This window comes from Strigops habroptila, chromosome 3 (genome assembly GCF_004027225.2).
Source record: "Strigops habroptila isolate Jane chromosome 3, bStrHab1.2.pri, whole genome shotgun sequence".
NCBI classification, from domain to species: Eukaryota; Metazoa; Chordata; class Aves; order Psittaciformes; family Psittacidae; genus Strigops; species Strigops habroptila.
Window position 1 is genome coordinate 40,360,364 of NC_044279.2, and position 12,644 is coordinate 40,373,007.

General features: G+C 44.8%; 1 protein-coding gene across 1 annotated transcript; it reads right to left on the reverse strand.

Annotated features, from left to right (window-relative positions):
* Nucleotides 1–9,171: 9,171 nt before the first annotated feature.
* On the reverse strand, nt 9,172–12,535 carry BBS10 (Bardet-Biedl syndrome 10). Its single transcript, XM_030480405.1, has 2 exons — nt 12,360–12,535; nt 9,172–12,284 (listed from the first exon to the last, which is right to left on the reverse strand). The coding sequence occupies exons 1-2, from the start codon at nt 12,533–12,535 to the stop codon at nt 10,334–10,336; spliced, it is 2,127 nt and encodes a 708-aa protein (XP_030336265.1). The 3' UTR covers nt 9,172–10,333.
* Between the last annotated feature and the right edge of the window lie 109 nt (nt 12,536–12,644).

Consider the following 12,644-nt stretch of genomic DNA (forward strand, 5'->3'; position numbering starts at 1 on the left):
GTGTCTGCTTCCTCATTAACATCTGTTTTCCTACAGTAGTCATGCAAAGTAGAATAAAATATACAATATCTGCAATCCTGGTAGAAATAGTTCTCCAGCCTTTGTAAAATATTGACTGAGAGACTTAGAGGATGTCCAATACATTGTTGTGTTGTTGTGTTTTGTTTTTTTTAAATACAATGATTGTGTCTGCATCCATCCATCCATCCATCCATCCATCCATCCATCCATCCATCCATCCATCCATCCAGAGAATGGATTGAGAGCAGCCCTGAGGAGAAGGACTTGGGGGTCAATGAGAAACTGAACAGGAGCTGGCAGTGTGCGCTCACAGCCCAGAAAGCCAGCCATATCCTGGGCTGCATCAAAAGGGGCATGGCCAGCAGGTTGAGGGAGGGGACTGGAGCGAGTTGTGGAGCTGTTGGAGTGAGTCCAGAGCAGGGCCATGAAGATAATCTGAAGGCTGGAGCATTTCTCCTGTGGAGACAGGTTGAGAGAGTTGGGCTTGTTCAGCCTCGAGAAGAGAAGGCTCAGAGGAGACCTTAGAGCAGCCTCACAGTACCTAAAGGGGGCCTGCAAGAAATCTGGAAGGGACTTTTTACAAGGGCATGTAGTGACAGGACAAGGGGGAATGGCTTTAAGCTGAAAGAGGGTGGATTTAGATCAGATACTAGGAAGAAATTCTTCACTATGGGGTTGGTGAGACACTGGAACAGGCTGCCCAAGGAAGTTGTGGCTGCCCCATCCCTGGCAGTGTTCAAGGCCAGGCTGGACGGGGCTTGGAGCAACCTGGTCTAGTGTGAGGTGTCCCCGCCCATGGCAGGGGATTGGAACTAGATGAGCTTTAACGGTCCCTTCCAACCCAAACCATTCTATAATTCCATGATCTTTGGATTCCCAGAGATTTAAAGCACAGCCTGAAACCTTTACGAATATGAAGCCCAGTACTACCTCATAATGGAAAATTAATCATACAGGCATTAAGTGACTTACTTTGCTCTAAATCAGTCCCAGTGATGATAAAACCCTGGGGTCTTAATCCCTGTCTCTTTCTCTAGCTGATGTCTTTACCCCATGATATTGAACAGCTATTCCTGCATGTCCTGGGTTCAGCTATAGCAGTCATTTTTCTCCTGCTTAGTAGCTGGTGCAGTGCTGTGTTTTTTAACTTTCAGCCTGGGAACAATGCTGATAACACCGATGTTTTTAGTTGTTGCTAAGTAATGTTTATTCCAACCAAGGACTTTCTCAGTCTCATGCTTTGCCAGGGAGGAGGGGAAGCCGGGAGGAAACAGAGACAGGACACCTGACCCAAACTAGCCAAAGGGGTATTCCATACCACAGCACGTCATGCCCAGTATATAAACCGGGGGGAGTTACCTGGAAGGCCCAGATCACTGCTCGGGTCGGGCTGGGTATCGGTCGGCGGGTGGTGAGCAATTGTATCCTCTCCCCTTGTTATTTCACTAATCATTATTATCATTGGTGGTAGCAGTAGTGGTTTGTATTATACCTTAGTTGCGGGACTGCTCTTATCTCAACCCGTGGGAGTTACATTCTTCCGATTCTCCTCCCCATCCCTCCGGGAGCGGGGGGAGGAAGAATGGGGGGAGTGAGCGAGCGGCTGTGTGGTTCTGAGTTACCGGCTGGGCTCAAACCACGACACTGCAGAAGACCAACTGTTGTGTTAGTTATTTTTACAAGAAATGTAGGTTTCTGTATTACTGTTGCACTGACCAATAGCAGAAAACTAGTTCTACATTAATACTGTCCAACTATAAAGCTATCCTGGAAATTTCTGTTAAATGAAAACCATTTGAGGAGAATCCAGTTACTGACTCTAAGATGTTAATCCTGTGCTGTTTGTTACTCTGAGAAGTTTGAAAACTCCTCAGCACTTGCCTTCTTTACATTGAATATTCATATCTGCTATTCTCTCTTGAATCATTCAATGGCTTAAAATAATTTTTGCACAGGGTGATTAAAATCTATGTGAATAGATGAGTAGTAAGTCAAGAGAAATTCTGGCATCTAAGATTTTGACAAAATGTGACAAGTCTCAGCCTTGAGGAAAAAATAGAGATAAATAATGGCCAGTGCCACATGGCACATCAGAACAGTGCAAAGGAGGAAAACTAGGGAGGGAAAATACTTGTCACGTTATGGAAACTAAAGAAAGGCACACACACGTATTTTTTCCTACAGATGTGGGTGTTTTTACGAGTGGAATAAATTTATTCCAAGCTCAGAACTGGAGCATTTAGAAAGCTCATGATGACAAGTGCAATATCATGAGGAGCTGCAGAGGCAGCATTTCAAGGCAGCGGCATTTATTCTACCTTCTGATGTGAACACCCACTCATTCTGACAACAGGAACCCAGAGGGAATAATGATGAGAAATTTATTTCTCTGCATTTCAATATAGATTCAGATTTTGTTATAAACCTGAACAGTGCCAAAATTTAAAGGTAAAATTGTTAAAAAGCTGCACACTTTATGAGATACTAAACACAGTTTGCAGATGCTGCTGGTTCAGGCCCCAGTCCTAACCCCGGGCATACACTGTTATAAAACTCCAGAAGGCAAGTGTCTTCTGGTTATCCCCAATGGCTCACGGCAATAGATTTCCAAGATACTCTGAGATGTTTGCCACATGATCCTTGCAGTTAAACTGTTACAGCTAATGTCAGGCAGCTACTGAATCAACAAAAAGCTTTCAAAATCAGGTATTAATCATATTTACAAAACCCTACAGACACCACAGACTGAATAGTTAAAACTCAACTATGTTAAATACAAGAGAACAACTTATGATCTTGTTCATGCATTTTATTTCAACCATCTTTTTTTAGAGCAGGAAAAACAATGAGAATTATTAATTAGGAAAAAAACTGGTACTGATCCTCACTTGCTATTAATTACTAGGTTATTGATTTTACTGGTTGGATACCCTGTAAATTTGGTATCTTCTGTTTACAGTCACTTGAATACATTTGGATTAGAGGTTTGGGGTCTGAAGCAGAAACCTGCTGTTTTCAGTGGGGAGAGACCTTTTTTGTGGTCATGAGTGCTAGCTATTAAGCAAATGACACTGTCAATATGAGATTGGTATTTGAGATGCTGGAAATTATGATTTTTAGAATATTTGTTCCTCTTGAAACTTTTCAGTCTTACGTGAAGTCAGAACTATATAAGAAAATTAATTTTTCCCTACAACTCAATAAAGGAGGCTAAAAGCACTGAACCTGTTATATTTCACTATGAAAAATAAGCTTAGAGGTCCTAGACAGGCTTTCTGTGCTTTAACACCAGTAAATTCAGATTAATTATCTAAGGCCTAGCAGATGGCAAATTTATCAGATGATGATTTATGACTGTAATAGGAGTTTGTACGATTCTTTTCAAAGCACTAAACTCAGCAGCTTCCCATTATGCTCCAGCGTTATTCACTGCATGACCTGTAACATGAACTTGTGCATTATCCCCCCGGCACAAGTAACCAGGCAAGCTTGAGCCCAGAACGCCTCACCGCTGAGGCTGCGGAGCAAAACGCAGTATTATTGATGGCTCCAGCCTGTATCTTGGAAGTACCTAAGGATCAAAGCACATTCCAGAGGCTCAGGCCAGCAGGGCAAGATGTGCTATCTAAGTAAATGTAATCCACACCCAGTAATTTCTGCATCCACCCCTAGAGCTCCGGGAACAGAAATGTGAATCGTTAACTCAGGCTGTCACAAGTTTACAGCCCAGACTGCCTTGGGATATGCAGACAGGCTGTCTCCACAGCTCCCAGCGCCTTTCCAGGTCGCTATCTCCTACACCAGCACAGGAGAAAATGTTTCATGGATTTTATTTTTTTCATTTGGCAACTGTCTTTTGCCACCCTTCCAAGGCGGGAGCAGAACTTAACGTTTTCCCTCTGCTACTGCACCTCCAGGGAGCGACGTGTGGAAGCTGGGGCTGCTTCTTCCCATTCATGTATCTCAGACTCCAAATTCTTCCTTCTACATGGCAGTCCTTCTCTACGCTCTATTCATCATTCAACTTTCATCTTAATCCCTCTTCTGTTTTCGAACTGGGTCTTCTTATCTCCTGTCTCCTTTAGTCTTGTCCCTCCTTCTCGCCACCCACACAGCCATGGAGTTATTACAGTATTACACTGCCTCGTGAGCTCTGCAGTCAAGCAGAGTAGAAGCAATGAAACAGGAGGAGAAAAATGCCCTGCTTTCTGCTTGATTACAGATTGGCTCCTCTTCGTAGATCCAAGCCATGTATCTTCTGCAACATTTAGGATTATGGCCAAGGCAGCAAGCTCTTGAAATAGAGGGGTGTCCTAGAACAAAATGGTGCTGGTAATACTTGCTAATAACCACTGAGGCTTAAAAAGTGTCCCTGTGAATGGTGATGAAGATGTCTCAGATTATAGGGAAGGTTATTTCTGATACTTGCTGTATTACATGTATGTGGAAATGCCACAAAACCCCTTCACTTACCTACATCGCAGCTTGCAAGGCTTACTGAACTGCCCAAATTCATCCATAAACAGTACAGTAAGCTGAACTGTATCATATGTAAGCTCAGCACAGTAGGACCCCCCTTACATGTGACTGGGCAGCTTTTGTTTTCAGTACCTAAGTGTCACCAGAGTGAACCTGGGAGGAGGTGGCCCAGCAGTACATTATTTCGGAGACCCAAGACAGGAAGCAGAGGATCTGAAGAAAGGTTTCACAAACACAGATCCATCAATCACAGAATTAAATAAGCTGCCCTTTACTTTGTTCCAGGAATTAAAAATCCATTAGTCACACTGAAACAACAGATTTCTTCAAGCTACAGGTACTAGAAAAGCTTAACAGCGAGGTAATAGATATCTGCTGGAGAGCAAGGTCAGAGCAACCCCTGGTGCCAACAGGAACGGCAGAAGCAGCCCTGCAGCAGGGCACTGGTCCTCAGGACTGTACTGCCCAAACCAGTACATTAGAAAACCCTCATGCCAATAAACATCTCCAATATGGTCAACACTGATAACAGATTAAATTTTTTTTGCAGTGCTGTGTAACTATTCTGTACTTTTTAAAGTACTGCATCAGTAATAAAGAACCTCGGAGTATTTCTGGGTTTAGGAAACAGACCCCATGCAGTTTATTTGCCCTAGATATAATCCTCATACATGATACCAGACACGTATCAAACCTAATGTTAGAATGTCAACAGACATAACTCTCATCTGGAGCTGCCTTTTCCCCACATACCCAGAGAAATCCCTGCCATGTGTTCACTCTCTGCATTCACATTTTAAGGTAATATTTAATCAGACGCTTAGCCTGGAAAATGAAGACTCCCCCTGAAAGTAGGTCATGATTTTTATCAAAAGGATAAAAACCCATGCTGGATTGTTTTACTGGGAATCTCAAAATAAGAACAGGTTAGAGATACTGTTTGGTACCTTTGTTTAAACACCTTAAATGGAAATATGATGTTTTATAGTGAGTTCTGCTGTAGGTGGTTTAGGATGCAGCCACACAGGAAGCAATATTACTGATATGCCCTTAATCCTGCACTGAATCAAAGCCTCGGTGTAACAGTTTTTTGATCTGCTGGCAATTTGATGAGAAATAAACTGCTTAACCTGCAGGAATGGTTTTCCTACAGAAAACTATTCTGTATTCTTTTTGCCAGGCCAGTTTTTAAAGAGAGTGCACTGCTCTATCACAGGAATAAATATCGCTCCCAAAGTCTAGTCTTCTATTGAATAATATAATAAAGGAGTTACTGCATATTAAATCTACTGCATTTTTGCTATCATTATTGTTAGTTCTGGAATGCTAAAATTAAATTCTTATTTCTGGAAGCAATTATTAGTTTAATATTTTCAGAGGGTGGTGATTTGTATAATCCTAGATCCAAACATCTATTTCTAGTCTCATAAACAGAATACAAATAGTGCTTTACACAAAATGGTATTGCAAAATTATAACAGTGTTAATTATGGACAATGTATTTCCAAAGCTACTGTTTATAAATCAAGACACTACTGTCTTGATTTGTTCAGTCTTAATATCAATAATGCAATAAATAGTATAGTAAATAAAGCAAGCATTTATCTTTGGGTTTACTGGTGACAATAAAAAAGTTTCTTTGATTTCGAGATAATTAAACTAAAGAGGTTATTGCAGCTGAACACTGAAATAGTTTCTCTCTTAACATGAGATTTTTAAAAGAGGCTCGCCAAAAAATACACAAGGGGACAGATTAACCTAAACAAACATACAAGTAAACTTAGTAATCCAAAATGGAAGTGTCTACCTCTAATATCAGATGTTACATAACTAAAAGCAAACTAAGTACAGGCTCAGATGAATGCAATTCTAGTGGAGTCCAGGATATATATGCAAGAGAAGAATTCCATCTTCCTTCATCTTCTCACGTGGTATGGTTAATCACCCACCTGTGGACTCTGGAAAATGACAGCTGTAACAACAGAAACCATACAAAATTACCAGACTCATGACACTACACAGTAAAGCTCCTAAACAAAACAGCGCGTTCCCCTACTCCCTCTTGCAAGTGTGTTTCAGTAGTGTGTGATTTGTGACACTACAAAGTAACATTCTTTGTTGTGACTGGTTCCTATTAGCGATACTCTCTGTATAGTTGCCAAAACCACTGACGGACAGTAATCAACTAAACATAGAGGAAAAATATAAGGCCATATTTAGGTTGCATAACTCCCATTAAAGAACTGAAGCAACACCTATTTGGTAACAGGGAGCTGGTGTTGCTGGAGACCGATGAGAAGGACCTGGGAAGGTACCAGGCAGCGTGATGCCGGGGTCAGGCAATGTGGAACGGCAGCTGGAGGAGTGCTGGGGAATGGAGGCTGGCCCAGTGCTGTCCTGGCACTTGTAAAAGTCTGTTGAGACTCAACCCCCACCAAATCAACAAATAGAAATGGTGTTTATTTGTCATGCAGGTAGATTACTCCCATTCTCAAGAGCTGTGTGCAGGATGCCCTTTCAACCTAGTCTCACTGTATATTACTACACATGCATTTTAAAACCTGTTGGGGTTTTTTTTCAGCAAACAAACAAAAAACCCCCAACAAACCACCTGCCTGTTCATGTGAATCTGCTACCTGACAAATGGGATCACCTTGCTTAAAATATACCTCCACTCCTTGGGGCTGGGGTGAGTGCCTTCAGAATATTCTGATGCATTTCATGTGGGGTAGAATACAGGTTTGCTAAGGAGTGAAAAAGGACAGTTAGACATCAGTGGTTTTTAAAACCATTCTTTTAATTTTAGGCTATTAACACCAGTACCCCTGTACCTTACATTGTATTTCAAGTTTGGATCCAAGTCCACATGCATGTATGTATGGGTCCACATCTACCCGACGCTCACTTTGCATGGAGGCCAATCCATACTTACAACTATAAAAATAATACAATAATAGCACAAAATAGAAATAATCTCTGGGAAACAGTGCAAGAAGAAAAACCTGTAGGCTTTTACAACCTTAGTGCATGCCCAAACACACCGCTCCCTGCAGTTTTGACTGAGTAAACATATCCTCCAAAGCCGCCTCAGGTAACCCTTCGTCCCTGCCACTGTATCAAGAGATCACTCGTAGCATCGTCCTCACGTCACCTATCAAAGGACAAGCTACATTTGTAGTTAGCTTTAAGATTTGGAAGATGGCGTGGAAGAATTGCACACCACCTGAGTAAGAGCCTGAGTCGGGTTGGCTGGGTAACCACAGCCTCTGCAACGCACGGGCAGCTGCTGAAGCAGGGCAGAAACATCAGCAGAGGAGAAACAGCAGGGACAGCACCTGAGCCACAGCCCAGAATGCAGACTGTGCCGCTTCTCAGAGCTGCAAACAGCCTTTCTCTTAAGGAGTAGTTGGGACAGCAGCGAACCCCAAGTATTTTCTAAGATTAGGTCATGATTACACTTCCAGGCTAATTACTGGAGAAGATTCTCAAGGATAAGAAAAAGCTGAATCCAGAAGTAAATCTGCTCTTCTCCCCAAAGACTAAGTTAATGCCTTTTTTCCCCCCTTCAGCTGGTATGCATTTCGCAATGTGCTTAGACTCCAGGACTGGAAACCAAACAGCCATGTCCTGAACAAGCATCCACCCCAGCAGTTCAGCACACAGAAGGGACATTCCCCTCCAAGGGAAGGCGTGCCACATTCTCAGTTTACATAAAACAGGGAACCAATACTTCAAAAGGGAAAACTGATCATTCGCAAAATATAAAAGAACAGAGAAGTCAAAGGTATATAATCCCTGACTCAATGAACCTTCAGACCCAAGAGGTTTCACCAGAAACAGGTCAGGAAAAGAAGTTTTACAGAATTGTCAATTTTAAATTCTCCTTTGTACCTCTGGCATACAAAAAAAAAAAAGAGTTTTGTATGTGATAAAATTTTTGGACTCTTTTCTCAGTAAGAATGACACAATTTAAATCAAATAGCTCATTCACAGAAAACACTTTTGGTTTAGTCTTTGTCGAGAAACTGCAGTAAATCTGAAAGTGTGCAGATGTGAAAATGGTATAAAATAATGTGAAACGATACATTATTCTCTTTATTGTACCTGTATTTAGAGAGCACCTTGCTTCAGCACACAAAAGCAGATTCTGCAGACAATCCCCACTGCTGCCGGGCTTCACGTGTGCCGCAGTTGTTAGACTGCCACAGAGCAAACCATTAATCTTTGGCCAGCAAGTTGGTGAGCAGTTTGTGGAGAGTATGCAGAAACTTGTGCAAGAGCAGGACTGTCTCGGCAGCTCATTATGGTGTCAAAACACAGAACCCAAGTGCCTGCTGAAGCGCCAGGGCCTGTGGAAACTCACCAGACACCGGCTCTTACACACCAGTTCTTCCACAATGGAGATTCCTCTTGGCTCATACTGGACCTGTCACACTAAGCAGCTACCAAAAGCACATAGTAACAGCAAGAATGTGATTTTCTTTCTTATCCTCTGTTTTATCCTCCTCTTGTTGTCCTTTAATTCTCTTCGACCTCTGCATCCACCAAAAATGATTCTAAGAACTAGGAATTACTTCATTAAAGAAATCACTCTAGTGATTGAGTTTCACTGTTTTCATATGCAGATGCCTGTAGGAGTGTATTACTCAGGGAGAAAAATACAATATTTTATATTACTAAGAATATATATAAACTTTCAACAGAAAATTGTACTCCAGCAAAGCATTGCTGCCAAAATGCCTGAAGGAACTTTGGTAGATAGTGCACAGACCCTTCTGAAGAAACTGAAGAAGGGAAAGTAACAGCATAAATTAATGGTGATAAAAAAAAAACCTGATAGCTGTAATCATCTCAGGTATAACATAAATATGATTTATGCCTGTGATTTCAAATATCGTCACTACATTTTATTTAATGGCAGACTAAAAAATCCCCAGTTATTCTAAGCATTGCTCAGTACTGGCAATGGCACAGAGAACCAATGTGACACTGTTATCAGCTGCAGCTGTTCGGTTCCTCAAAAGCCTCCCCCACCAAACCTGTAATTTTAAGACACGGCAGAAGGGGAGGTGTACTGACACCCATGTCATACTGAGCTGAAAGAAACTCTTGTTAGGGTGAAAATCTTGGGGGAGAAAAAAGGGAGGATAAAAGCCAAACCAAAAAAAGCCAGAATAAAACCCCAAATGGTCAAAGTCTGAACTGAAAAATCACCTCAGGTTTTTCACACAAAACTGCATTATGTAAACTTTTACGCAGCTTTTGATAGTAGCCCCACAACTCAACCCAGCATAGTTGAAATTAATAGTTGTACTAAGTAGTGTCACATAAACTAATTTGCCAGAGCAAATGCCAGCCAGTCACAATATGAAATTATTCGTATCTCTACTGGTCTGACTGAAGCGAACTCAGTGAAGGACACAAATGCTGCATCTTCTGTCAGGTGAGAAAATTCTTCACTGGGATATCCTGCAGCGGCCTACCTCTGCCTGCCCTACACTGAACAGACCAACAACAGTTCTGTTTTTCCCATTACATTTAAAACCACAATATATACAAAAATAGTTTTATCTAAAGTAACATTCAATCCAGCCTATTATGAAGGCTAAAAAATCCCCCCTTGCTTATAACTTGCAAGTGCACAACTCAGCTTTCCACAAACCTCAGCTGGTGAGCCTTTCTCTTCCTCTTCTTCTTAGAGGAAAGAAGCACATTAGGTCTCTGGGCCTAAAAAGGTACCTTTCATTCTCTAGCACTGACTTTTGAGACGCATCCTTTTGACAAGATGGCACAGGAAAAATACATAATGAAAAACATTCTTTATTAAGAGATTTCAGAAGTCATTCTCTGAGTCATAATCCTCAGCTTTTTGCAGTGGCCGCTTAATACCAATTATTAAATCTATGGAGAGCAGCTCTGTAACACAATGAAGAACTGAGATGACTAAGTGGTATTTGCAATACACTGATTCTAAGCCTTCCCCATTCATAGGCAGTGGCTCATTTTTTCTAAGTGAATTTATGGCTCTGAGATAGAATTTGGTAAAGCTGTTTTGTTCTGTTGTCCCGTACAAGGTCTTGGGAATACTTAGCAGAGCATCAGCAACTACATTAGATACAACAGCTACCTCTGACTGCTGGAACTGTTTTGCGTAGTACTGAATATAATAATGTAACAGGACTTCAAAGTAACCTCCTACTGGCAAAACTGATCCTGCTTTTATGAGGGAGCCAGAATAATTCTGTGCAGTGCTTACACAACTCTCTCCTTGTTTTAATGGGACTATATTGCAACTGGTTTTCTCTAGGTCTTTGCCAGCACCTAGGCTTTCACATGCAGTGCCTGCATTAGCATTACATGCTAATACAGCAGTGCTGTGGTGCTTCTGACTGTCCACAAGAGAATCACTTTTACAGTTCAGGTGCATGGCACCCAGACGCTCGCATTCTGCATGCGGTTCCTGTACACCTCGTGAAGAGCCATCTCCTTCAGTGGCACCACTGAATTCCTTGATGTGCAAGATGGGACTTGAGAGTACTGGCAAATCTGTTTGCACACATACTGGATTATCACATCCATGCAAATCTGGGTCTACAATCTGTGTCTCTGCTCCATCCCTATGTGCTTTTGATTGACCTTCAGGAACCTGAGTACTGTTACAATAATTATTTTCTATTGCAAGTTGCGTCTGAGTAGCTGAACAAGGCCAACTGCAAACACCCAAGGCTTCACTCCGGCTTTCACCTTCTGCTTTGCATTCCTCCCTCTGTTCAGCTGTTTTAAATAGCTGTTGCAGCATTATAAATGCCTCTTGTAAAGCAGCAGCGTGCTGCTCATTAACACTATCAACCGGCCCACAAAGAATGAGGCAATGGGGCTGAAAGGTGCACACACTGGTGAAGCCAATGTGAGCACATCTCTTTGAGCCGAGCAGCAAGGGCTGGCAAAATGTTGCCACTGCAGTTTCAGTGATTCCTCCGAGCATGTTATCACCAAACGGTGCACAAGGCGAGACTCCTGTGATTTCACAAATAAGGGCCATTTCTTCCGATGATAAGCACTCTACCACGGATATACCGTATAATTTCGCATAGGAAATAACTGCTTCCTCCTGCTTCACGCTCGACAGTAACAGCTTGATGTTGTTGCTCTGCAGGTGTTTCATTAAGGCTTCTGTCCTCCTTGTGATCCATTGCAGGGAAGCCTGATACTGACCCTCGGAGTCGACAACAAACTCAACGCTGGGGGCCGAGAGGGCGGGCCGGAGCGGCTCGGTGACGAGCACGGCCCGCAGCTCCCCTCCTGCCGGGCTGTAGGTCGCAAAATCCCTGCGGAGGACGAGCCCGGGCAGGACCATGGAGCTCGCCACGGGGAGGCCGGCCACGGCGGCGTGCAGCTCCGCGAAGCGGCGGCCGAGGAGGCGCAGCGCCTGCGGGCGGGAGGCGGCGGCCGGGGCGCAGCGGCGACAGTGCTCGGCGCAGAGCCGCGCCAGGCGCCGCCGCTCGCCCGGGCCCAGCCGCCCAGCCAGGTAGGCCTCCAGCAGCGCCTCCAGGGCGGCCGCCTCAGCCTCCCCCTCCCGCCCGGGCAGCGCCGTCAGGAGGTGGCGCCGCAGACCCTGCGCCACGGCCCGCTCCAGCACCTGCGCCTCGAAGGCCTGCAGCGCCCGCCGCAGGCCGCCGCCCGCCGCGCACAGGCCGCCCAGCACGCCGGCCAGCAGCACCACGAACGTCTTGGCTCCGTCCCCCGTCGCGGCGCGGTGCCTGCAGGCGCAGGCCGCCATCATCCTGCGGGCACACGGGCGGTTAACGGGGCCGCGCTCCCCGGCCCGCCCCGGCCCCAGCCCCGGCCCCGCCCCGTACCTGGCGGTCGGCGGCTCCAGGCTAAGCGCCTCGAGCAGGCGCCGCCCGTCCCGCGTGAGCACCGCCTGGCCCGTGGCCCGCACCAGCAGCGCCCGCCCGCCCCGCGGCCCCAGCGCGCCGCGCACCGCGCCCGCCAGCGCCGCCGCCTCCTGCGCCAGCCGCTGCCGCCGCGCCATGGCAACCGCGCTCCGCCCGCCCCTTCCGCCACGCGTCACGCACGGCGCACGGGCGGAGCGGGGCGCGGCGCAGCGCCGGGAGGGCGGGAGCACGGGCTGGGCCCGGCGG